General features: G+C 38.1%; 2 protein-coding genes across 2 annotated transcripts; one reads left to right on the plus strand and one right to left on the minus strand.

Annotated features, from left to right (window-relative positions):
- Positions 1–7,362: 7,362 nt before the first annotated feature.
- Positions 7,363–7,970, minus strand: dctpp1 (dCTP pyrophosphatase 1; the record flags this gene model as incomplete). The annotated part of the gene is made up of 1 exon (XM_079264846.1): positions 7,363–7,970. The coding sequence occupies exon 1, from the start codon at positions 7,882–7,884 to the stop codon at positions 7,363–7,365; it is 522 nt and encodes a 173-aa protein (XP_079120972.1). The 5' UTR covers positions 7,885–7,970.
- A 168-nt stretch (positions 7,971–8,138) lies between these two features.
- Positions 8,139–27,622, plus strand: gatb (glutamyl-tRNA(Gln) amidotransferase, subunit B; the record flags this gene model as incomplete). Its single annotated transcript, XM_079238161.1, has 13 exons — positions 8,139–8,284; positions 9,121–9,274; positions 9,357–9,470; positions 17,571–17,769; positions 18,361–18,483; positions 18,598–18,711; positions 20,851–20,935; positions 22,910–22,954; positions 23,320–23,512; positions 23,698–23,831; positions 26,976–27,054; positions 27,174–27,308; positions 27,400–27,622. 13 exons carry the CDS (start codon positions 8,139–8,141, stop codon positions 27,523–27,525), a joined length of 1,647 nt encoding a protein of 548 aa, XP_079094287.1. The 3' UTR covers positions 27,526–27,622.
- Between the last annotated feature and the right edge of the window lie 271 nt (positions 27,623–27,893).

Below are 27,893 nucleotides of genomic sequence, written 5' to 3' on the forward strand. Positions count from 1 at the left end.
CTCCACTGTAATATCGTCTTATTTTTCCCTTAAAATGTGCATTAAAATAATTTCTAAAGGGAAAAACTACCCATCTGACAACACATTTCCCTATCGTGCATAAATTTCAAATAACTCCATGAAAGTATCATTCTGTTTTACGTTTCTTCCCCAAAACAGAATTGCACAGTGTGAATTAACTATTGCTTACTGTTGGCACCAGATACAATTACAGTGAATCTGCAGGATTAAGCAATATTCCCCTTTGTGAGCCTACGTAAATCATTTTAAAGTGAGTGTAGTTTTTAATTAACTTAAATAGAAAGGAACTTTATTTATATGCATAGAATTGTGAAACAGAAAAATTATTTAGTGCCATCAGATAATATCCTGCACTTTTCCCTGCTGACAATTGCAATAAAATCTGTTGGAACTAAAAAGGACATTGGGGACATCGTTTTTCTTTGCCCAGTCTACAGACGTTCACTGAAATTAGATTTTGCCCATCCGTTTCATGTTTACAAACTGTCCCAATATTGTTTGATTCAGATAAATTACACTTTAGCTGCTCTTTTTTTTGTTGGAAAAAACTCCTTTCTGGCAAACAGTAAGGTCCAGTCCCCAGGAGAATGAACTGTTTGACAGGTTAAAAACATAAAAGGATGGAAAGCTTTACACAATAAAAGACATGCATCTAAACAGTGACTTAAAATTTGCAAAATGGCACAGCTGGATACTGACTCCTCCCTTTATTCTTTGTTTTATTTTCCCTAACAGTTGACTTGCTACTTGTACTTGTGTACTTGCTAAAGCACACATAAGCCACAGAACAATAAACCACTCAAATAGGCCAGATAGGCCATAAAAAATTAAAAGGCTGTAAAGCAGTCCCTCGTGGACCCTAAGAGCAACAGAGCCCTAGAAGTTATTATTGAAATGAAAAACCAAAAAGCAATTAAACCCATGTATTACATCAATATCATGCACTAGTCGACTGCAGATAAGGAAGAGAAAGGTAATTTAGCCATCCACCTCACCTCGCACTGATGTGTTATTAAGAGGGTACAAGGTAGTGCTGAGTTTATCAAGTGTCTGCACCTGAACTCAATCACTCCCTGCAAGCAAACATCAAGCTCAGCACACAAGAGACGACAGAGTAACAATGATAAACTCTACCACAAGGGAGTCGGAGCCTGTAGGTGGATTCAGAGGAAGAGGAAGGGCTTATGAAAGGTTAGACAAGCCACATGGGCAGAATGCATAGCTGGCTGAGCGCCAGCTGCTGCATGGACACTCTCTGTCAGGGCACCTCTGATCATCAGGGGAATAAAATAACAGGCGATTTATCTGAATCATGTACAGCAAAAAAAACCAAAAACTTAGAGATGTCAGTTACAGCTGTAACTATACCAACATCTGTTACAGCCATAGACCGTATGGTTACAGCTCAAAAACAGTTCTGAGTTTTTTTTATTTGTATCACTGATAATATTTCATGTGGAGTTACAATTACCATTCAGTAACTAAAATATGTGAAAACATTTGATAACTGCAGGGGTGTAGCATCGCAGCCATGCCGATAGGAACTGCTCTGTTGGACTAATTAAGATATAAATTCCAGGAGCAAGCCAAGAAGTTTGATTTAAAATGTCAAGTGTCTCCAGATTAAATATTTGTATGAAGAAAAAAAATGCTAAATGGCATCATCTCTCAAACATCACAAGATAATTTATGTATTAGCCAACCCCATCAGCCATTTTCTAAATGACAGCTTTCACAGAATGTTGACTTTAAAAAGCATAAAATGGGGAGATAGCGCTGTGACAGTATTTCAGTAATATAGTTAGGAGATAAGCAAAAGCTCATAACCAAATAATTCCCAGCAGATAATAAAGTCTGAACAAACTATAAACCACAAAGCGGCTAACATTATCTTTAATTGCGAGCAGCAAATTACACTTGTAATGTCACTAGATTGGCAAGGTGGTATGGTCTGGATGAGAAGGAAGAACTTTGCCAAGATGCTGATGTTCAGCTCTGATCCATTTGTAATATTTAGAATGTGATTGTCTCTAGCAGAACCACACAGAAAGAAAGAAATTATATTAATTTGCAGTACTTAAAAAAAAAAAAAAAAAAAAAAAAAAAAAACTGTCTAATTTGGATGTCTTTGTGTGTGGAGGCGTGTGTGGGATGTGATGTGAGCCCCTGCTACTGGATAACCCCTCTGTGTGACATCTAACAGCTCCCACTGCTGTCTCTATGACAGGATAAAAGAGTATCTGTGTGTGCATGTGTGTGTGAGATGTAGATTGTCACAAGGAGGAGGAAGTGGCCAACTATAAAGAAAAGAGAGACAGAACTGAAAGCTTTTCAAAAAATACGTTCACTCAAATAAATGTCTCTCTGAAAGCTTATCTGTTAGAGCCTGACAAACACAATACGAAGCATCCTTCTTCCAACAAGCAGCTACAGGCCCGATCCTATCTGTTTCCCTGAACATTACAAAGCAAAGGAAGATCTTAAGAGTTGAACTCGTCAAGAAGCTTAAATATAATTATGCCCTCAGTGCCATCTTTTAACACGGAATAAAGAAAATCTGTTCCTTCTTAAAATATGAAGACACAAGGGCACCAAAGTTATCTCCTCAACTCACATCCCAAAGTTTAAAAGCATAAATTATATTTTGATCATTTAAATACCAGTTTACAGTTTTTGGCGGTTACTGTGATATAGTGTCAAAAATACTACATATAGTACATACAACCACCACCCTGTATGACTGCATTAGATTGTTTACAACAACACAAGCAGCTTTCTGTTAATCAGCTAGAGGTTTTCTCATTTATCTCACTTAGCGAGACAATATTTGACATTTTTTAACTCATTGTATTTTTATTAATTTACTTCTAAAGATTTTTATGTGTAGCTGAATCTTCCTCCCTTTTTTAATTGTTTGTATTGAAAATATGTACATTTTCACTTTTCATAACCAAGTGTATGACAAAAGAATGAGTAAACATGGTCTATTGTATTATGGTACTATGACAAGTTGTTTGGATCTGAAGCTGCGTAAAGCTGGTTCTTCATAAAGAAACTTGGGGAAAAAAAGAACAATAAAAAAAATATTCAATCCAATTCACAATACTTACTTTTAAGTGAACAAAATGCAACATATTTAGAAGTGCAATTAATCTATCTGTTTCGTAGTTTGGTTTGCAGACGTCCAGTGCCATAAACCCTGCCTTCAAACATACAGTTTGCTGTGATTCTTGAGGTCATTACACTAAAACACTGTGATGTGTTTGTGGAGTTTCAAAGCTATTTCTTTACCCTAGCTTCAAGAGATAGTTTTCATCAGATGTCAGGTGTGCACTAACAAAGGAATGGCACACAGGAGCACGTACTGATCAACTGTGAAGTGGTGGAGTTGTGGTCAAATGTAAAAGGAGGAATTCTCTTAGATGCTAGGAAGTTTTCAAAACAACATGCCATCTGTAAAGCACTGCAGATGAAAACAGGATGGGGTCTTCAGCAGAACTGTGGAATAAAATGGTCCACAACTCACTGTGGATGGCTATAAAAGATCCAATCTGAAGTTGTTTTTTTTCTTGCCAAAGCAAAAGCATGAAGCTAAAGAGTGCAATGCTCAAGAAGAATCTCAGCTAACACTTCCTGCACTTTAGATGATCCGAACATGAACTGAGAAGCTCTTTCCTTCAGGCGCTACTGATCATGCAGGATGTGCAAAGGTAAATTTGCAATGACCATTACCATTTTTGTTAAATAATTGTGAAAATAAACCTGCCTGAGCCAATATCTATCAATTTCTTTGAGAATGCAAAACTCAAACTAAGGGTTTGTTTTAACCCTTTAGTTTTACTGTTTTAAATTTTTTACCATTCACTGGCATTATGTTATTATAAACTTAATCTCAACCATTTGCTACAAAACATTTATTATGAATATTTTTAGCGAAACAAAAAGAAAAATGGAGAGAAGCATTTTCTCAGTGTAAACATTTAAGGGTTAAAGAAACATGTTTCCTGAGCACATAATCTCCCATGGAGGATCCCAAAACAGACCAAAAGCTCAGACAAACAAAATTGCATTTGAATAATTTCAGCTGTCACCAGTTCTTTTGCTCACTTCATATTAGTTAAATGTTACAGTAAAAAATAATGAACTCTTTCTCAGAAAATCTGGATTTTATAAGTTGCTGTTAGACTGGTCCTCCCAGACATAACACAGTGCCATCACTGCATGCTGTTCTTCAGGCTTGTCTACTGTAAGATAGTGGTACTTAGTGGACTTAGTAGTACTTAGTCGGTGGAACTCTCCTTCGTAGCCCTAAAAAAATTATTGTGGTCGTGCAATGACAATAAAGAAATTGAATTAAAAAACACTGCAGGTAAACATTTTGGCAATTTAAAAAAACAACTCTTAAATCACACTGTGACTCAGCCGAGTCATATGAAACTTCATTTGGAAAGGACCCCATTACACTGCAGTCTAAAACATGCATGAATAATTGTCACATTAAGCATCGCACTTTTACTAGCAGAACAATCCCTTGCTAGATATGTGGGAAGCAGAAGAGTTTGCATAGCCAAGATTTTTGGCACATGCAGAGAAGACAGAAATTTGTTCATTCTCAAAGCAGAAAACTGTTTCCCATCTACTGCACTACCACATCATAAAAACCTGTTAAGTCTGAGGCAAGGCTTGGCTCGCATGCTGCAGCATCCCAGTGATGCATGACTGTTCTTGACAGGTTGGGGATGACTCACGCTTCTGAGTGAATACCAGGATATCCAGCTGAGGGCATTGTTTGTGTCTTGAAATACATTAAATTGATAAATCAAACGTTTTCTCTTCAGTGCCCCACCAACTCCCTCACACACTTACAGATTTTTTGTTTCATGTCTTTCTAAAATTCAAGATGTTTGCTGGCAGGGAAATTCTATTGAACTTATTTTTTCACTTTTTACCTATTGATTCATGTATGGCTGCTTTCAATTAGGTGGTTAACCCTTTATTAGACATTGACTTGTATAGAAATTTCAATTGTCCACCACAGAATAGAGTGTAATTGTATTTGAAGGACATACAAGCCTGTAAAACTTACAAACCTTTTTTTTTTTTTCTAAAATTACAGGTTATATTGTAATAAGTGGTCAGTGCTATCTTTTTTTTATGCTGAAGACCAATCTCAGTGCTGGGATGTAGCCTCTTGGTTGATGATTTCCTAGACTCACTTGCAGTTTTGTATTGAATGAAGTGTACAACTGTTGTCCTTAGCCCAATAAGGGGTGAAGGGCTTCAACTAAAAAAAATCACATTATCGACTTATAAGTGTTTTTCCAATACGGCTAAGTCACCTTGGTCTAGATGCCGAATCCCAAAACCTTCTGGGGTGGATGTTCCGCCTGGGTGAAAAACAACACATGCATCTGTATATGGTACTAAATAACACTTCCCCATTTTCAGAGAACCAGTAATTGAAGTCATGCCCTAGGACAGTTCATGCACACATTCAGCTCTGCTCTATAGGCTACACTCTTTTTAATCGTCACAATATTACACCTTGTATGGGGTAAGGTTACTCAGAAATTCTTTTGCTTATATGCTCACAATGTCCTGTTTTTTTATGTCAGGTAAATGCCTTCACATTTAACAAATACTTCTATATACAGTAGTTTGCAGTTACATCAGTGAAGGAAAACTCAGATCATTTTGGATGTAAAGCAGTTACAAGGGGTTTGTACTCAAATGCTGCATGGACTCCACCAAACATTGCGCTGTACATTTATGACCGAGCATTTTCACTTTAAACCCATCGACAACATTATTCCAGAGGTTCTCTTTTCAGGGTTTTTTTTTTTTTTTAATTGCAAACCTGCACCTAAGCTGCAGTCCCGCAAATGTTGGGAGTTTTCCCTGTTGCAATACACCTCAAATCAATAGTTAATTAGCGGCCTTGTACAGTTTGTTGTCAACCTCTGCATAAGTCTGTTAATTTAATTTGATGCGACAGACACACAAAATTAGTTTTCTAATCAAATCTAGGGTTATTAATGGGATATAGGAATAAGAGAATATGGAAGAAAAGTTGCTGTCCTGACCCACACTCCTTACCAGTTGGTGGTGGTAATGCATCTCTTTACTGTTTGTCAACTGCCAATAAAACAACATAAAAAGATGATGTCTGTCAGGTGTGTTAGAGCAGGGAAATGTGCAGGACTGCCGAGTTGGCCACCCCTGCAGTACACCATGTGATAGATCACTATTCCTTTTAAACCACAGGTGTCAAACTCCAGTCCTCGAGGGCCGGTATCCTGAAGGTTTTTGTTGTCTCCATGCTCCAACACATCTGACCAAAACTTAAACAAGTTGACAAGAAGCTGCTGGATGCATTTGATTGGAATCAGCTGTGTTGGTGGAGGGAAACAACAAAAACCTTCCGGATACCGGCCCTCGAGGACTGGAGTTTGACACCCCTGCTTTAAACTAATTTTGACATCTGTTAAGGACCAGATTTATCATTTCAAACCTTTGTAAAACCTTAAAGCAGGGTGTAATGTCTCCTGCTTAAAGTAAGTAATGGCCAAAATGGTTTTAATTTAATCTGATAACTTCAACTGGTAAAATAATGCAAACTATTAAATACAGTTAAGTTGTAACTGCATCAAGCCATAGAATAATTTGTTTCAAAGTAATCTTAAAAATAATTCCTCTGTTTGGACTAATTGCATGTAAGTAGGCAAGAGCTTAAAAATGCCATCACAATCAGTTTTAAAAATACAAAGTGGACACTTCAAAGAATCTTTTACTAGAAGCAACATGCATAATTTTTTTTATATGAAAAAACAATTTAAAATAGAGGAAATAAAAACAAAAAAAGCACAGGAGATATGATTAAGGAAATTACAATGTCAATTTGGATCAGGTCCCCCCTAAAAGTTTCAATACACACTGCAACTTCTACGCCACAACCATGCTTAATAACTTAAAATCCTCAAGACTCAGAGAGAACTTTCCTCTTCTTGACAGTTTCCAAAGACGACCAAACACTAACATTTCCAGTTAACTATACATCAGATTGATCAGTGATACAATCAGACAGTAAGAACCAGGTTTTGAAAGTCAACCTCAACCAAAAACAACATATTGGATAAACATATTGGACATAAAACTTGCCTCCAATCTGCAGGACTTTGACACTTTTACTTAAAATACAACATTGCATTTTTGGTTATGTAGCAAGTTAACAGAAAATCCATGTCAACTAAATTATTCAGTATTAAGCCTTAGATAAACGGATGGAGGTGAAAAGCTCCACAAATCCCAACCAAGCGTCCACTGATGAGCAACTCTTCACACTCAGTCTTTGTACTCCGTGTACTTTTTGGCCGACCCGTGCACTTTACTTGCGGGATATTTCAGCCGGTTCAGAGCCATTTTTCGGAGTACGGCCTGGGGAAGGTCAACGCGACACTTTTCTGCGAGCTCCACCAGGTAGATGAGGACGTCGCTCAGTTCGTGTGCCAGCTGCTCCCGCTCCGACTCGCTCCAGTCCGGGAGACCCTCCGCCACCTCTCCCCGCCACTGGAAGAGCTCAGCCACCTCACCCACCTCCCCAACCATGGCCAGAAGCAGGTTGCGGGGCTGGTGAAACTTGTTCCAGTCCCGCTCGTCCGTGAACTCGGCCTGCATTCTTCGTATATCCTCCATGGTGGGTTCGGGGCTGAAGGTAAACCTCTGCGGCGGTGCTGCTCCTCCGTTCTGCAGCTTTGAGTGACCCGGTGTCCCCGAAGCTGCTCCGTTCACCGCAGCTATGTGAGACTTTTCACAGCTACAATTTGAAGCAACAGACAGTGCGCCTTTCCCGTTTGTTGCCATCATAATTGATTGATATTGTTAACTTTGTCGTGTTAATAAACTGTCTTCAAGCTCCGTAAACAAGTCGATCTTTCTCCACCATGTGAAGAGGTCCCGCCACTTGCGAGCGGATATGACGTAGAGTTTAATAGAAAATGTGAGGTCTTCCTGAAAATGGGAATTGTAGTTTTAGAAATGGCGGATTGTATTGTGGAGACGTATTAAATCTGACTTTTAAAAACTACAGGTCCCATATTCACGACAGTCATCCGACAAACATGGCTGTCACCTGTGTGGCAGCAAGTGAGCTGCTTAAAAATATAAAACAAATACCAATATTATATGTTAGGACCTTGTGTTTACTCCGACGACTCAGTACTTCCAGCTCAAAATGTTACAATCAACAAAAGCAAAAGTTAAAGAGGTAAGAAATTTCCACAGAGTAAGATATTTGAATTTAGTTTAACCTGACTTGTTAACCTTACTGTTGCTATCTTAAGAAATAACTTTGCTGTGTAAATAAACACGTAACATTGTTGTGTTTTCCCTTAATGCATTGCAGCTTGATAAGAGAGAAGATGACTTCACATCAACATTTCTATTTAAGAACTCACAAATCTAAAATGTGAACAAACCATGTTTATCCTTGCATTGTTCTGTTATTCTGAGGCATTTTACTGCTATGCTGTGCTGTTTTACAAATGTTGAGGTTCCCCCTGAGTCCCCAGCTTGTCTAAGAACAGTTACTTTATTCCACGTTATTACATAATTATGTAATGAAAGCATACGTATTTCTTTTTTACCCTCTTTTTTCTTTTAAACATAAGCTTAATTTGATATTTTAAATCCCATTTTTACAGCAAAAAGTACCACTAAATCTTTTTTGCTTTCCATTATGAAGTCACAAAACATTTTTCGTCTATTTTACTTAGAACTACAATTTTTTTTTAAATTTAATTTTATTCTATTATTATTATTGTTGTTGTTATTATGTTGTTTTTATTATCAATATATTTTATTTTTATTTATTTTATTTCATTTTTTAAAAATTGTCCTAGGTAGTGAAATGTTTTAGGGAATTAAAAAATATCTTGTCACAATGGATGTTCATCATCCAGGTAGAAACACATTATGTTTGTTTGTCATGTTAACCAGTTAGTTTTTCAAATGATTTTGTTTTGGGTTTTTTTCCTCTCATGTGGTTATTGATATTATTAAATTGATATTTCTGTCTGTCTGTCTGTCTGTCTCGTACCTCAGTGCTCCGCAGCAATTGGTGGGGGTGGTTGGCTTGGAAATTCATGCCCAGATTAACTCCAATAGCAAGCTGTTCTCTGGCTCTTTGGTTCGCTTCTCAGCTCCTCCCAACTCCTTGGTTTCATTCTTTGATGCATCTTTACCTGGTACATTACCTGTAAGTGTATTTTTTTATTCTTCTTTTCCACTTGAATTTTCCTCTTGTTAGATGATCATGTAATCTTGTTATGTGTCCTCAGGTCCTGAACAAACGATGCGTTGAGGCAGCTGTTATGACAGGTCTGGCTCTCAATTGTACCATTAATGAGAAGTCTCTTTTTGACAGAAAACACTACTTCTACGCTGATCTACCTGTAAGTGTCTCTCTTTCTGTTCGCCACCATTATTTTAAGAGCAATTTCTTTTGATTTTGTTATGTTCAGTATACAGTATAGGGGAGTCATAGTACAAGGTTTTGTTGTTGTAAGGAACTTTCTGTAGTCACTTTTTAAAGTATCCCTGCTTTTTACTGCCTGGGAGCTGTTCTCATCATTCCTGAGCTTCACTACACTTTCAGGGAACTTTCCTGGTCATGAGCATCAGTTTAAGTAGAGCACAAGCTTTGCTGAAGCAGCAGAAGTTATATTTGCCCAGAACAAAAAAAACATGTGGAGCCATCAGTACTTTTCACTTACCAGCTTATTTCAATCAATCTATTTTTATATGGTCATCAAGTCATTTTATTCTCTGTGTCAGTACTTATAATTGTGCGTCTTTGTTAAAGAAAATTAGAAAAAATGTAAAGAGATCTGTGATTTGTCTATTTTTCATGGTTTAGTTTTGTGTGTGTGTGTGTGTGTGTGTGTGTGTGTGTGTGTGTGTGTGTGTGTGTGTGTGTGTGTGTGTGTGTGTGTGTGTGTGTCTGACACTCAGAGCGCATTCACAACATGTTGAGTGTACGCTCATGTGGCACATTTTGGAGCGCATTTTTCGATGCGCGCCTGGCCAAATCGGCTTTCCGTATACAGAAACCACCAAAGCACAGGAGATGTCTTTGGCAGTCAGTGAGTTAATCACCAGTTACACCACAGCCTGTTTATACCCTATTGTCTTTTGTGTCAGTATGGATGTCAAATTGACATTTTGAATTATAATGACAAGATTAGATGCACATTTTGGCCGGTGCCCATAATTCCCAGTTTTCCAAAGCAGACCAAGTTAGTAAAGCAGAATTTAGTTTTAATTAATTAGATTAGCCTGCTTCAAAACAACAAAAAAAGTTTTTTAAGTTGATTTATTATTTACATTATTTGGATTTTCAGAGATTTGAACCTTCATACATACCGGTATATCAGTTGAGGCTGGAAAGGATGATGACTGACGCAAAACAGGATTTTTAGACCGCAAGACAGGAAAGGGTGAGCGTGCAAAACAGTTCACAAATGCCTCGGGGAGTGGTTAGAATTGGAAAGTAAATCCCTGAACATAAGAAAAAAGATTAATTCAGCTAATCTGAACCTGTCAGCGATGCCTGATGACTTATCCATTGGTGGCAGTGGAATCCAGTGTAGTCAGCCAAAACTACATATAAATGCACACTAATGAGAAAGGTAATTAACTGTTGTCCAGTTAATCTGCTGTACCGTGTGCGTCACCTGTTTGTTCTGTACACAATCTAACTACTTGCTTGCAACCAAAGCCAATCTAATGTGAAGGCAATAAAACATGAACAACATATAGACTAAAATCTGAAAACAAGGAAACTTTTGGTGTTAAAATCTTTTTCCTTGACTAGAGATTCTGTGTATTTATACACAAACACCTTTTTATAGATGAGAGTAAAGATTTAAAAAAAAAAAAAAAAAAAAAAAAAGGCGGTGACTTTAATTCTTAAAGTCACCAGGGATGCAAAATACCACTTGTCTATCATATTATGGTACAGCCAGATCTGTTACAATGTTTGAATTAGTCTTTAATTTGGGGTGTTTTCCAAGAACTGCTGAAAACAGATGTAACCAGGACTCTGCTAAAATGAGCAAACCAGACAATCTTCTCATTTTAAGGAAGTTCATTTAAAAATCCATTTTAACAAAAAATAACTGCTGTCATGTCTTCTAGTTAGGTTTTAGACTGACATTTCTTCTGTTAAACTAAAACAACACTAATTGTCCCTGCAGGGCTTCATTAAGGGAATCTGCATGAGTTCACTAAGACCAAGAACGTGGACCCCATCAGCCCAGCTCTGAGGTTTTTATACTGCCTGTCTGTCTGTCAGAGGATAGACTTTAAAGTTCTGTTACTGGTCTATAAAGCTCTAAAAGGTTTAGAACCAAAGTACATCAGTAGTCTGATAACCAAGAATGAACCTACCAGATCCTTCAGGCCGTCTGGATTCTGTTCTCCATCAGCTCCCAGAGTCAGAACCAGACATGGAGAAGCTGCATTCAGTTATGATGCTTCAACATTTGTCTGGAACAAACTCCCAGAAAGCCTCAGATCAGCTGAAACACTCAGTTTATTTAAATCCAGGTTAAAGACCCACCTGCTCTCATCTACGTTTCAATAGTTTTTCTTCAAACTCCAAATCTGCAACATTTCTTTTCAGCTTTGCTTTAACTTGATCATGTTTTCAATACTGTTTTCATAAGAATTAAGTTAGACACGGGCAAAAAACTTTGCCCCCTTGGCTTAAGATAAAACCACGTGTAAATTGTCATCCTTTTTGCTTGGGAGACTGTTGCGTTACTTTAAATGCTAATGTGTCATGATGATACACTTTGGCATGACGCCGGAATGTAAATATCTAAAATAGGCTCTTTAAGTGGAATTGTTATTATCCTGTCAGAGATACTCCTCCAAAAGAAAGCATACTTTGTATTCCTGATGTTTCTGTTCAACGGTTTTGCCTAAGTGAGGTGCACTTTACTCTCTGTAATGGATTGCTTGCATGGCAAGGTTTCCCAACCCACAGAGCCCCTGGGTAATTTTAGTGCCGTTATGAGTGACATTTTGAGAAGAAGCCTAAATGTCATGGGTGCTCTTCAGTGACTTGCCCTCCATAGACACCCAAAATATAGAAAAGTTCTTTGACGAAAGTTGTTGAACCGTTTAGCATTTTGAATTTTTGGGGTCTGTCTTGCCCTGCTAAAATTTTATGAGCAGCTCCTAGCAAGATAATGAGAAGAGTAATTATGAACCAAATATCTTTGTACATAGTTTTGTGAAACTGCCCAAAGACGCAGATCAAAATGAGAAAACTCATTTGGAAAAAAGAGCTTAAGTTTGTCCTTTTTTTCTCCATTTTTATTACTGCTTTGCATTCAAATGAATAAACTTTTTGATCTTTCTAAATATTTCCTACATTAGTTTCTGATCTAAGTTTATTTCTTTGTAACAAATGTGGCCAAGCTAAGACACTTTTGCAGCTCTTGGTACAATAAATCAGTTTTTGACCCACAACTCCTGAGATAACACACAATGGTGTTTGTGACCCCGCCTCCGTAACGACCGAGTGATTAATTGTAGCATATGAAATGGGCATGCAGTGAGCTTTATGGGTGGGTAGGCAGGTGGACATACAAATGATATTTTAAATATGTAGGCAGGTAAGTGCCTGTTCTATTCTACAGTCATTTAGCAAATGCCTTTATCCAAAGCAACGTACATATATACCCAGATAGGCACATCGGGGGTTCAGTGTCTTGCCCAAGGCCTGCTTAATCTAACACAGTCAAGCTAGTAAGACAGCATTAAAAACTTGCAAATCTAGCTTAATTATTCAGTAGCAGTCCCCAGACTGTTTAACTTTGTATGTGATCACAACTAGTAAGTGTAAGTGTGGAAAACTGTTAGAATCTTTACAAATAAGGAGGATAAAATGTTTTTTTTTTGTGGTTCTTAGCTGTGACAAAGCACTCACATGCCTATCTTTAGCTTTTCCTGCTGCGATAATGTCAGATTTAGATTTATGTGGCATGTTTACATAATTTGTGTGTTAATGTGTTAAAACTTTTATCTTTGCATTAATTCACAGATTTTGACAGCCTTGGGAAAAATCACAAATTTACTTAATGATTGTAGCCTATATATTTTCTTAAAATTACCTGGCAACCAATTGAACTGATCTTACTGTGGGAGTCCTGACCTCTAGTGTGAGAACAACTGCTGCAGATGATTTTCTGTGATCAGTTTTTTTTAAAAATAGGTTTTCACAAACTGGCAGTACATTTTTCAGAATTATATCACGCTCCCCAGAAAGTCCATGATTTTTTTTTAATTCCTGTAAAATTTCTTCTAGAAGCCCAGGAAATGTTGAGTTCATCTATAATTCTTGTGTATTCACAGAAGTCTGCCACATTTCCTTTGGATTTACTCAGATGTTCATGCACACACAGCAGGGATGTTGATAATAAATTATAGTTTTTTATAGGATTTCCAGGACAACTCCTGCTGGTGGCTCATACCTTTAATTTAGGTTTAAAATTCATGTTCACACTGCACAGGGTCCTGAAGCTGCTCTGCTTTGCTTAAAACCTTTTTGATCCAGCACCCATGCTAATGCACACTGAGATGTGTGTTTCTGTTAAATCATTTCTGTTAGCACTGAACACAACACCTGCTGTTGCTAGGTTAAAAATGATTAAGCTTTTATTGGTCTCATCAGCTGCTCAAAGAGTTTTGTGTCTGTGCTGCGTACAACAGCTTGATAAACTCAGAGTGGATTTAATTATGATATGATATTTTTCTTTTGACCTCAAGTTTGAGAGTCATTTGTACAAATAACCAAAGCAGGAGCTGCACTGAGAGATAAAACCAGCCTGTCTTTGAAAATGACATTTGTTCAGTGCATTGTACATTATTGATATGTTCATCCGAAGATCCCTGATTGCATTTTGTAAAACACCCCAGTTTCTCATTGAATGATTAATTCTGCTGTCCAATAAGCGCTCCCTCTCTAAATGGAAATCGTTTGCAAGCCACATATATAAAATTTTAACAGCCCTTTAATAACATGCCTCAGCAGCTCCATAGTAATCTGAATAATTACAATTTCCTTGAGATATTAAGTTTGAAAATAAACAGGCAACACTGGGCTTTTAAGCCTTTGACATGTGTTTAATGAGAGAAATTAAATGTCTTTATGACCTCTGTGGGGTAGCTGAGAAAGCCATCAGACGACCCACAGAGTTTTGTTTGTTTAGTGACTGTAGAATGAGCCAGAAAATGACTCGATGGCTCAAAAAGCAGAAATTGCTTTGCCTTCTGTTTGCATCCAGCTCTACTGTGTTTACAGATTCTTAGCAGGCATGCATCTGTAAATTTGGATAGAAAGAAGCCAGAGGAGCTTCTTAATAAGGCTCAGTCTGAAGGCAGGGCATATGTGGCAAAGCTTAATGTGGTCCCTACAATATTACTAACAACAAACATGCTGCAATAAACAAACATCTCAACAGCAGGAGCAAAATGCGTAAGAAGACGGAGGGAGAGAAAGACTCAAAGATCAAGACACCCCACCCTTTGTTTTAAAAGGGGGAGGTGTGGGGGTGATTGATTGTGTCCATCAGACTCATTGTACAGAAAGCCGGTGACTAACAGCAGCCTCCCATTTTTTTTCTCCCACGTCCTCGCTCTGTTTCACATAAGTATGATTAATGTTTAGTTCTCGTGATGCAGTTGCCATAGCAACATAGGAAATTATTACTTAAGGCCGTGTGATCTTTTGGAAATAAAGGAGCACATTAAATATTCATTTTTGTGCTTTTTTGAGTAGCATTGAGTAAAATAGCAGCCCCTCCTCCACATTTAAACACCAGTCCAGCCCAGCGGAGAGCAGTCGATGCCATTTGTCTCACCTTTTATACCACTGCAGCTGAGAGGTTTTCCTCAAGACTTCAGAGTAACTTCTCAACTGTATAAGTTGATGTATCTTTGCTTGAAAAAGGATATATTGTCTGAAATTTCTCACACTTTTGAATTAAGTGTTTAAAATTGTAAGTAAATACTTTTACTTTAAGTAATGGTAGAAAGAGACTTGAAGCAAAAGTTCATCCAAAGATGCTGAAATGAAACCCGAGTTCCAAAACATCTCAGACGCTGTGCAAAAATGTAACTTAAAAACAGAATGCGATGAATTTGCAAATCTCATGAACCCACATTTATTCCTGTGAGACTATCAACAACATAGCAGATGCTGAAACTGAGATGTTTTGTCATTTTATAGGAATTTTTTATTGTGATTTTCATGGCATCAACATATTAAAAAATTGGATTGAGGGCAACAAAAGGCTGTTAAGTTAACTGGTATGAACCAAAGACAGCTGTAAGAGCAGTTGACATCTGATTAGGTTAACTAGCAACAGATCAGATGTAAAGTTGGGTTGTTAGTATGTGATACTGTAAATCCATAAATTGTGGGAAAAAATTATCTGTGAAAAGGCTGAATATCTCACCATCTGTGTTAAATTCTGTCCAAAGAATCAGGGTGAATCTGTGTGCACGTGTGACAAGGCTAAAGTTTAAAACTGAATGCTCAGGGTCTTAAGGCAGTCTCTACTGGGGATCACTACATGGGCTGAGGAACATTTCCAGAAGCCCCTGTCTGTGAAACTGAAAACAGTTCACCGTGAAATCCTCTAATGCAGGTTGAAGCTCTATCATCCAAAGAAGCAGCCATATGTGAACACAATTCAGAAATGTTGCTGTCTCGTCTGGACCGAAGCTCATTGAAAATGGTCTGAAAATGTTTAAAAAAATTTGGGAAACCAGCATACAGTTAAAAAGCCTGCATCTCAGATGGTATGTGGTTGCACCTGTGCCCATAGCTTTTACAACTGTGGAGGTACATCATTGCTGAAGCCTATCTGGAGGTTTTAGTGCAGCATCTGCTCCAATCTAGACGTCGCTTTCAGGAAAGACCTTGTAAATTTCTGGAATGCACCGCTAAACCACGTACTGCTGCATCTGTGAGAAAAGCATGGCTTCACAGGAGAAGAGTCAAGGTGTTAAACTGGCCTGCATGCAGTCAAGACCTTTCAACAACAGAAAACATTTGGAGCATCATGACATGAAAACTGTATCAACAAAGGCCCAGGACTGCTGAGCAACACCAGTCCTGCATCAGTCAAGAATGGGACAATAGTTCTTCCCTAAAAATCCAGCTGGTGTCCTCACTTCCCAGATGTTTACAAACAGTTTAAGTAAGAGGGGATTTTACTCAATGATAACATCACCATTCATTCATTTTCCTAACCGCTTAATCCACTTCAGGGTTGTGGCTTTGGGCAACCTGGACAGCTCGCCAGTCCATCGCAGGGCCACACAGAAACAAACAACCACGCTCACTCCTATGGGCAATTTAGAGTAACCAAGTAATCTAACATGCATGTCTTTGGACGGTGGGAGGAAGCCAGAGTACCCAGAGAGAACATGCAAACTCCACACAGAAAGGCCACTGACCAAACCTTGCCCCAGCCAAGGATTGAACCAGCAACCTTCTTGCTGTGAGGCCACATTGCTAACCACTATGTCACCGTGCAGCCCTGATAACAGCACTAGACTCTTTATTTAGATCAAGTTTAAACTTTCAGTCTGAGCATTTCTGCTCAGTGCCCTCTGGGTGGCGCTATCTTGCCCCACCAAGGAGAACAAAAACATACTCAGACTCTTCTTTCGGTCATCAGGATTTTAAATTATGTGGAGAAGATTTGATGGCTGTTAAATTCTAGTTCCTACTGTAATTTGTTCATTTATATGTTTGTTTGTTTGTTTATTACTTCCTGTGCGTCACTGACATGGTCCTTGTGTGGCCTGACTTGTTGCAATGACTCACTCTAAATGTCTGAATCCTGTTTATGATTATGTTATTATTATTTTAATCTTCTTTTAATAGACTGACTGGAAAAGTAAACAGCCTGTCTGGGATAAATAAGGGTAATTGAATTCAGATGAATTGAACTTAGCTGAAAATTGGGAAATATTTTGTACTAAATGATAAAATGTCACAGTTTAAACATCTGATATATTGTTTATATTTTACTGTGGATCAAATCTGAGTTGATGAAATGTTAATGCATTCTGTTGTATTTACATTTACACCGCATCTCAGTTTTTATGGAATTTTTTGGTACATTAAGCACAGGAAAGTCTTTCTGTCCTCCAGACAGATAAAATGGTGGTTGAACTAGCATTTGGACTGTTGAATGGACATTCACACACACTCATATGCACTCATACCCCAATAGGCACATCTGGAGGCAACTTGGGGTTAAATGTCAGCACATTGTCAGGAGCCTGGAATCAATCTGCCAACTTTAAAGACAACTACACTTCCTCCTGAGCTACAGCCGCCCCAGTTAGCTGATAAAGGTTCGGTTTCAGGCAGAGAGGCTGTTAAGAAGAGCACCAACAAAACGCATTGAAGTTCTGTGACATCTTTGCTATCTACAGTTTTATCCCATTGCATTCTCTCCTTTCAGGCTGGATACCAGATCACTCAGCAACGTCGGCCAATCGCAGTAGATGGCGTGCTGACTTACAGCCTAGTCAGAGGAGGGAAGAGGAGCCAGGTGATCAGAAAAAACGTGTCCATCAAACAGATACAGCTGGAACAAGACAGTGGCAAGAGTCTGCACGATGATGTCCGCAGCCAGACGCTCATAGACCTCAACCGAGCAGGTAAGATGGCCATGTTTTCCCAGGGATTCATTTCTGTTTGTTCGTTTGTTTTTTCAGCACAAGCCATAAAAACCAATATTAAGTTGATGCTTCTACTGCGTTTTGCTGCCATGTTGTACAGAAACATGTTTTTATTGTTTTCCAGAAATTGTTAGAACAAGACATCTCTGGGTCACACAATGGCCTGAGTGACCTGTTGGGTTACTATGACAAATTGGAGGGCGGAAGCCAACCTTTATGACAAAAAACATTTCTAGTTAGATTTAAACACGAGATGTATCGCTGCCTGACTGGTTGTTGTTTACAAACCAGTAAATTCAGTAAATTTTCATGCCAGTCCTTTGTAGTCAGAAATAAATTAGTTAGTTTTAGTGAATGAGCTGGGAGCTGATTACCTCGCATTAGGAAAACTAGGAATGTTTTAAAAGACAAACATTTTTTATTGAACTTTTCACACTGACATCAACTTTCCTCGCTTAACTAAACTAAATACACTGAATATAAAAAAAAACAAAAAAACAAAGGAAGTGCTCTTTAAGTTTTTCAAAGTGAGGCATAGACAACCTGTAGATATACGTGTCTGTGCGTCAGGTGTAGGTCTAATGGAGCTGGTGATGGAACCAGACATGAACTGTGGAGAAGAGGCGGCTGCAGCTGTCAGAGAGCTTCAGCTCATCCTGCAAGCTCTGGGTACCTGTCAAGGCAACATGTCTGGTATAAAAACCTCCAGTCTCTTTTGCTATGTCCCATTTTCTCAATTTTTCCCCAACCCATTTCACTCCTACACATAAGCTGTTTTCTTTTTGTCCCTTGCATGCACATTCTTAGAGGGCCAATTAAGAGTGGATGCCAACGTGTCTGTACACAGATCAGGTGAGCCGCTGGGCATCAGGACTGAAGTGAAGAACATCAACAGCATCAGATATTTAGCCCGGGCTATCGGTAAGAACAAAAGAAAAAAGTTACATTTATTATTGTATTACAAAGAGACATAACTATTTGCATTATTATTGCTAAAACATTACAACCTTTACTTTCTATTGAGATGACATTAAAATGGAGCCGCACACTTTTTTTAATTACTTTGTGTGTTAAACTAGTCAATAAATTTAAACTTAAGTACTTAAGTACAAACATTGCATGAAAAAATAAAACCTGGAGTGGTGACTTGCAAATTACTAAGGCTGTTAAACTGGAAAAAATGCGATGGGAACAGAAAACCAATAGTTTTTACAGGTCATTAACAAAACTGGGTTTAAAAAGAGCAACCCAGAGCGGCAAGTCATTCAGGTGTTTCACCAAAATTATTCAACAACACAAAAATGATGCTTCTAAATATAAACGTTCCCCAAGAAAGAAGAATTTTGTTGTCTTTAATACATAATTTTCTGAAAATATTTCAAATAAATGCAGTAGCAGTCAAAGGTTTGGGGATACTTTCCTGCTGAATCCAGTATGAAAATGAGTCCAAACCTTTGACTGGTAATGTATGTAAGGAAAATCTCCATATAGTTTGGGAAAGGTTAAAAACTAGTATGAAATAATTATTTTGGGAATTCTGGGTATAAAGCTTTAATGACACAAATCAATGCAAAGGTTTAGGAACAGTTCTATAAACCTCTGAAACACTATCACTATTCACTACTTCATCCATAAACACAAGTTAAAGAAAGGAAAAAAATACAACAAAGAAGTAACTATAAATAAAGGCATGTAAAATAGATGTAGAGGGAATAGAAACATATTGTGGTTTCATATAATAATAACATCCTGCATTGAAAATGAGGACCTATGTGGCTTTTTAACAGCACAGTTCAAAAGCCAGCATCCATGGTACTATGGGGTGATGTACATTAGCACATATGGTATGATGAGCTTGCACATCTCTGAAGGGACCACTGCTACAGAATAATTAAATTTCATATTTCAGAAAGACGACAGAAAACCAGGATTACGAAAAGTAAAATACAAGACTATGTTGAAGTGTGTTGTTTGCGACAATTTCAAAGTGAACACATATTTTTAGTAAAATAATCAAATTTCTCAATTTCACCATTTGATTAGTTGGGGTTGTATCATTTTTGCTTTACAGATGATTTAAGTGGTTTTCATTCCATTCCTGACTTTTTCCAAAGTTGCAAGTCCTATCAAAATCCTGCTTACATTGAGGATTTTTTTTTTTTTTTTTTTTTTTTTTTTTTTTTACAAACTTGCCTTATTTTCTTTTTAATGAAGAGTTCTATGAAAAGTCTGCAACCACCGTACATGTCAATACAACATACGTAAAGTCTCAGCCGGTAACCTTAATTTAAATGCTGGAAAAATATTAATGATTAGATGTAAACAATATAAAATATTTTAATCCAGGACCTCTGAAAGTTGGGAATTGTCATGTTTTTCTTGTCATTGGTTTAAATAAATAAGTCAAGCCAAGACTACAAAATGTTTTTATTTGAATTTAACAATGATTTTTTTCTGTATATGTCTGCTCCACCATAATTTAAAAGGAATTTATTTGTTTTTGTTTTTCTTTTCATCTATTTCATGCATGTAACATCTAAAGAGCAGCAAAAAAAATTCATGAGAGTAGTGAAAAATAAGACCTATAAGGAGATTTTAAGAGGGGGGCGCTCAGCCGATGACTGTAACCTGTGACGCATAAGTTACAGACTTGACAGCCATTTCTCTCTGCAGCTCAGTAAATAAATAGCTAGATAAATAAATAAAAAACATAGATTAGGTGTCAGCTATAACTACAGTGACTGTTGACTGAACTTTACCGAAAACTAAAAAAGCAACAGCAAGAACATCACAGAATCTCACAGGCAGGTTTTTTAAGTGTGGTTTGACATAAAGTGTTGCTCAGCTTGAATTATTTATCAATAAAGTTGTATCACATTAATTCAGCGACTGGAGTGGTATTTGAAAGTAATGAAGAAAAACCCTGTTTAACAGGCATATAATGTGGCAGCGGTCTGAGATGAGAGGCTTACAAGCATGCAACAGCAGGTGTTTGGCATTTGCCCGCAAATTGCAAATGTGGTCCGAATTTGTGTTCACGGTCTCTCTTGTGTTCACCAGACTTTGAGATCCAGAGACAGATTGATATTGTGCAGAGAGGGGGAACGGTGCAAAACGAGACCAGAGCCTATGACTCCAAATCAGGGTAAGTGGATGAAAAAGCAGCTCTGTGATGCCAAGATTTAGCCACTACGACACCCTCTGACTGGGATCTGTGCCTGGTTCATTAGTTCTGAGCTTTGCTGAGGACGAACCATCATGGTAATGGTGATGAATAGAGCCATTTGGATGCTCCCGTCGGCCTGTGTTATGTCTGAGCTATGTGCATCTCGAGGCTTATGGGATCACAGAATGAGCCTGCTCGCTCACAGCTGAGGCCTTGATCATCTTTTGGGGCTCTGGCTCCTTCCCATGAGGCCTCCCAATGTCCGAGGTTCATGGCAAAGCAGACTAAACAGTGTGTATGATTGGCTCTTTCTTCTCAGTTCTGTGGAAGTGGCCACAGATCTGACAACACTGGTTTGAAAACAAGCACACTGACTGAGAGGGATCCCCCCTCCACACACACATATGTTCACATCCTTTTCTACATGATGCTCTAATTAGATTATAGATATACTCATTATTTGCCTATTCATAAGATTATCAGAATTAATAGGTACTTCAAAATGTTTTATTTAATTCCTCACCTTGGAAAGATTTTCTGTTTTATTTGAACTATAAATACGGTAAGGTTAATTGATTTTTATTTTGACCAATCATAGCCCTTTTTTGTCATTATAGTCATATATATGTCATATATATGTGCTAATCAGTATACTACCTGTACAATATTACTTAGTAACTATCTACTATACAGAACAAAATTCCTGGCACATCGTTAACATAAAATAAACTACATAAAAACATGAACTTCGTTAAAAAATTTCACGATAAAATATCATTAAGAATAAGATAAAAGGTATAATTTACTATGTATTGGATGAATAAATAAAAAGGCATGCATACACACAAACATACATACAGGAATACACACACATATTAACACACATATATACAAATAAGCACACATACAGAAAGGTTTATGACCTGCAAGGAAAACTTGATGTTCTGCACTCCAGGCTCTGATATCTGTCTCCTGAAGGCAGAAGGATTACAAAGGTGTATGGTCCTTGAAGTTTCTGTTTTATCCTCTTGCTGCAAAAATCAAGTCAACATGACACATAATGAGCAGATAATGAGCATGATACAGCTGTTAGAAAAAGACTATGGCCATCGGCTAGAACTGCACGGGGAGGTTATGCCAAAAACATGGCTGCCTCTTAATAATACAAGTCAGAGCGATGCAGTCAGTTTTCTGCATACTAACAAATCTCTGTATGATCAGGCTGTTCTTTTCCATGATGCACTTGTTTTATTTGTTTTATTTTTAATCTTGGAATGAATTATTAAGATATCCTGCAGTTAAGATCAGTTTTAACAACATGGTTACATGAAATTGTGGCACGTTATCACAAAGCATCCTCTGTTGTTTTGGATTTCATGTAAAAAGGGATCCTTGTACTTACACGGTATGACAAACCATTTGGTGTGTCATTTCAATGACTTGAAAAGAAATTCAAAAAGCTTAAAATGCGAGAAGCGATGGTGTGCTATTTAAAGATAATTCCATCAAAACATGTTGGTTTAAAACCAAAAAATAAAATGCAGACATTAAAAAAGTACTTCTTTATGTTGTTTGATCTTTTAGATCAGAGAACGTGTGGCCACACATAGCCCAACCGTTATTTTCTACCAATATCATCATCAGACAGTCTCTGTGATTTCTTGTCAGCTCTTTGGTCTTGTTTTCTCTCAGAACTTCCACACCAAGAAAATTTAGGAGTGCTCATAAGCAAAGGTCTGCTGAAAAGCCTGCCAATCAGAAGTGGGTAGGATATTAGAGGGGGGGGTGCCTTGAAACAGTTGGAGCAAGTGCCTGCTTAACCTCAGAATGACTTAAAGAAGCATTTACTTGAAGTGCAATCCATGTAAAACTTAAGTTTTTAAATAATATTAGCTTGACAAGTCACACATATGGTATGATGTTGATTTATTTCATTTCCAACTTGTCTTCTAGGGAGACTGTTCCTATGAGGGACAAAGAGGGTCTTCAGGACTACAGGTGAGAGTGCAGTTTTATTTCCTAGATGCTTTGTTTATCTGGATGTGCATCTATGACATCAGAATTTGACCCTGTCTAATTTGGGGAATGGGGAGTAGCTGAGCTGCAACATGGACAGAAATAAACACTCATGGTGTGCTAAATATGTGTGTGTTTATGTGTGTGTATGTGTGTTTCAGTTTAGGTGGGGGAATGATGGACAGGCAGCTTTATGGGTGATTGGGTCAAATGCTTAGGAAAGCAACTGAAATGTGTCAAGTGTGGTGTCTAGAGCACTATTAGTATTTCCACAAAAGCCAGCTTCCTTTTCTCTGAGCTTATTTGGAATGCTGATTAAGCATTTCCCCCCCTCCTTCGTTTTCCAGGTTTATGCCAGAACCCAACCTGCCCCCTCTGATTGTGTATGAGGATAACGCATCACTGCCCACTGGCATTGACGCATGCCAGGTCGTGGTTGTACAAAAGATAAAGGAGGGGCTGCCAGAGTTACCCAGTGTCAAAAGAGACAGGCTGGTGCAGGCGTACAGCATCCTGCCAGAGCACAGTTTCACTCTGGTGGTGAGTTTCTGAGGCTGAACACAACCAGAGAAGGTGGTTGCAGTATTAAATTTTCAAGTCTGAGTAAAGTTTTAATGAAAACTGCTGCAGCTGATGTAAACCCAGTTTGGGCACAGATATGTTATAACTATGTAATAACTATGTTATACATATTATATGTAATAATTAAGCATTTCCACCTGCAGAATGAAGATGGACTGATGGAATATTTTGAGTCAGTGATGAAGGCGACCAAAAGGGAGCCCCGGAAAGTGATTGGTTGGGTGACAAATGACTTGTTGGGTCACCTCAAGCAACAAGACATGAGTGTGAGCCAGAGGTAAGAAGTGCATGAACTCATTTCATGATGCATTGATAATAGTCATAGGTCACACGGGTTGTGACTGCCTGGTTCACAGAGAATTGTTCATTCACCTGTTAAGATCAGGCTATAGGGGAAAAAAAGAGAGATAAGGACACACATGGCCTCCTCATTGTCTTTTTTCAGAACTTCACTCCAAGCTTATGTATTTTCTTTCTTTCTTGTTTTTTTTTTTTTATAAGTACTCTATAAATAAGTGAGACTTGATTTTCTTCCCATGACAAAAGACTGAACCTACAGTGGCCCTGCCCCTGCTGCTGATCTGGGGTTAAAACACTGTGATTTGAGGTTTAATTTTAAGCGTTTTAGTGTTTTTATTAGCTTTTTTTTATCGGTTTATTGTTTGATCGTGTGTAAAAGCACTGTACCATGGTAACTGTTGTACAAGTACTGCTTTTGGTACTGTTTATTTCTGGTCTGATCCCAGATTAGTGGGAGATCACAGTCTTGTGGTCATACAGCACACAAACACCAGTCAGGTCCAGGTCAGCTCATACAAGTACCTCAGTATCCACATAGGCAGAGCAGTCAAGCTGTTTTTCACAATAAAAAAAATCATGTTTCTCTTTCTTGTCAGACAGTATTAGAGGCGTGAATTGAGAGATGTCAGTATGGTATGGCAACCTGAACGTACAAATAAAAGCTCATCAGGTTGCTACATACAAGATAATGGAGAAGAGAGACCACCAGTCCTTACAGCAGCCTGTTCTTAGGCAGGTTCAGACGATAGTTTCCGACTCATCACTTCACAGAATATGAGCTTTTGCCAGCAATCAGACCATGCAGTCCCATAAAAATAAATAAGTGCATGAACATTAGGTCTCAGTGAAACAGTGGTTGATAAAAGTTTATAAAGGGAGGGGAGGAGCAGAGACATTTTGGCCTGGCAGTGAATATTGCAGACATTTTCATCTCAGTAAAGCCAAGCTGCAGTCTGGCCAAAATCTGCTTGACAGAATCTATTAGTATGTGGGTTGGGTTGTAAATAACCACAGGAGATCAGCTTTGAAATGCAGTGCAGAGCATCCACAAACAAACAGCTTTCTATCAAACATTGTCCTGTCATTATCCTGCACCACCAGCCATCATTCTTCTTATCTGCTGTTACTTCACTCTGCGGTTATGATTGAACAATATCTCCAGAGTAAGAGGTCAGTTTCATCCCTTTCTCAGACTGCCCATACTCCTCATATCATTTCATTTGATTTTACATGTCAAAAATTGTGATTGAGGAAGGCAAATTTCTTTTCATTTTGCATAGAAATAAATGGGATCACTTGATATCCCAGACTCTCCCCATCTGACAAGGAGAGAGACTATTTTACCTTCTGTCTGTCAAAAAGCCTTTAGAGAAATAAATAAATAAATAAATAAAGCGTAATGATTTTTTATAGAAGTAAAAGCATTCAGTGATTAAACAGCACATGAAATTTAAATAATGCACCAACGTCAGCGTAGATGCTCTGAGCATGTTTTTATCTACCATTCCCAGACTGCTATGAAGCATTTGTGTGTGTGTGTGTGTGTGTGTGTGTGTGTGTGTGTGTGTGTGTGTGTGTGTGTGTGTGTGTGTGTGTGTGTGTGTGTGTGTGTGTGTGTGTGTGTGTGTGTGTGTGTGTGTGTGTGTGTGTACCACAGAGTTTATGGTGTTTATTTATGCACATTGCTGTATTTGCTTTGGTTGAAAGGAAGAAAGTTAAAGAAAAACAAAGGGCGGCTGACAGGACTGTGAAAACTGCAGAAAGGAACAAAACAGAGTTATCAGACATATTTCTGGAGGGCGTGAAGCTAAGAGAGCTTAAACAGCCAGGATCTTCTTTTTTGGTTTCTATAATAATTTGCAACATTAAAACATTTCCGTCTTTTGTGCCGTCTGATCAGTCCAGATATTCTTTTGCTGCTCCAAGCTGTGACATTACATTAATTTAATGAGGAGTTACAGATATAACACTTGAGACATGTCATTAAGAACTTGTCCAGCTCAGACATCCCAGGTTTCACCCCTCAAAAAGGTGGCCTGCAGCTGTCTGCAAAGGGGAACTAAGTGACCCATATGTGACAGAATTGTGACAGAATGATGATTCACAATTGAGAAATATCTTGTTAGATTCACAGTATGTTAATGTTAAAATGAGAAAGTTTTGGAAACCATTATAATGAGGCTTGTCTTCTAAATCTCATCCGTTTGATCTGGTGTTCCCCTGTAGCTCTGTCCAGCATCCACAGATTTCACTAACCAGCTGCTTCGTAAGCTGAGCATGGAAACTAATTAACACCCACAAAGCATGAGGAGTCTATAAAGGAGATAGAAATGTTTAGGTTTTCTTAATTCTGTCTGTCTTTAGTAAATAACACATCACAGGAACATCAGAGGTGAAGCTGAGGTCTGTCAGACCAAAGAAAAACTTTTAGGAACAAGTAATTACCAGAAAGAGTCCAGTTTGGTGACAGAAAACCAGGAACATTGTGCAGACTCTGGACCAGGAGCAGCTATCCCTACACAGATATAATCACCCAGAAGAATGAGCATATCTTTATTTAAAACAACTTATAGAAAAAATAATATTGTATTATTATTGTATTGTAAATGTATTTTTGTTTGTAAAACAGGACTCCCCAGAAAATGTAGTTAATAAATAAAGATCCACACACTAAATATGTTAATGTCAATTAATTCTTAAACCAATTTAGGCCGCTAATTCATTCAACTTTTTATTAAAGAAGCTGCAGGAATCCCCACATTTACAGGCACTGCGGTTGGGGATCGCTTAGCGTACATTGTGTTTATAAAGATGGACATGACAGGTTTCCCACAGAGCTTAAGCTGGCTGGTTGAGAGACTTAGCAAACCGGCCTCTGCGTACACTGAATGTTAGTGTCAGGCATTTAGATTCTGTTTACCTGAAAGCTGAATGGATAAAAACAAACAGACCAAGAAAGACTAAAGCATTACAGTCAAATTACAAATGCTGATTACCTGTTATTTTCTTCTTACAGTCTGACACTCCTACGTTGTCTCTCTTCATCTCCCCTCCCATTTATATCACTAATTCAAGTCCACCTATTAAAGTGTAATTAAATTAGCCCTTAATTTGATTTCAGCCCAGTCTCTCCTGCTGCCTTGGCTGAGCTGCTGGAGCTGCAGGAAACGGGACACATCTCCTCTTCAGTTGCCAAGCAGGTCAGTCCACTACACCAAACATGCAATTATCCCCCATCAGTGAGCACACACTTCCCAACTAGTTCTCGTTTGTATTCTGAGTTCCACCTCCCACCTTGCGGGTTTCTCCATCCTCTAAGGTGTTCCAGGAGATGTGGAGGTCATCAGGTAAGATGGCCCCACAGATCATCAGGGAGCAGGATTTGGGGCTTGTTAGCGACGCTGCACAGCTGCACAGCATCTGCCAGAGGGTGGTGGACTCACATCCTGATGAGGTTAGATTTCTAATGCTAAATCTCACAAGACTGCAGATAGAGAGTTGTGTGCATCATCTGAGACGTTTTGGGCTTTTTTTCTCCCTGGTAGGTTGATGCTATCAGAAACGGGAACAGGAAGGTTCTGAACAAGCTGATGGGGCTGGTTCAGAGGGAAACCAAAGGGAGAGCTGACCCAGTTCTTGTGAGGGAGATCTTGCAACAGAAGACTTCATGAAGAATGGACAGTCCTGAAAGACTCTGTTCATACCTAGTGTTTCCTTTTATTTTGATTGGAAAATATGACTATGGTGACATGATCTATTCATGACTGAGCTGGAAATTAAGTATACTTAATATTTATAAATATTGAATAATGTTTTCCTGTATTTAAGAAAGTAATAAAGTTTTTAACTGCATGTTGCTTTGCCTGTAGGAATATGTTTTTTCTAGGGAACAGAAGCACTTATTGCCTTCAAGATGCATGAAAAAATGTTTGATGTTCTCAAGTTCTTTAAAATTATTCTATAAAAACATGGGATGCAGTTCAAGGTTTGTTTCCTCTTTAAGGAATCACATTTAATTTAATATCCCTTTAATCATTTA

Source organism: Telmatherina bonti (genome assembly GCF_933228915.1).
Source record: "Telmatherina bonti genome assembly, chromosome: 3".
Taxonomy (NCBI): domain Eukaryota; kingdom Metazoa; phylum Chordata; class Actinopteri; order Atheriniformes; family Telmatherinidae; genus Telmatherina; species Telmatherina bonti.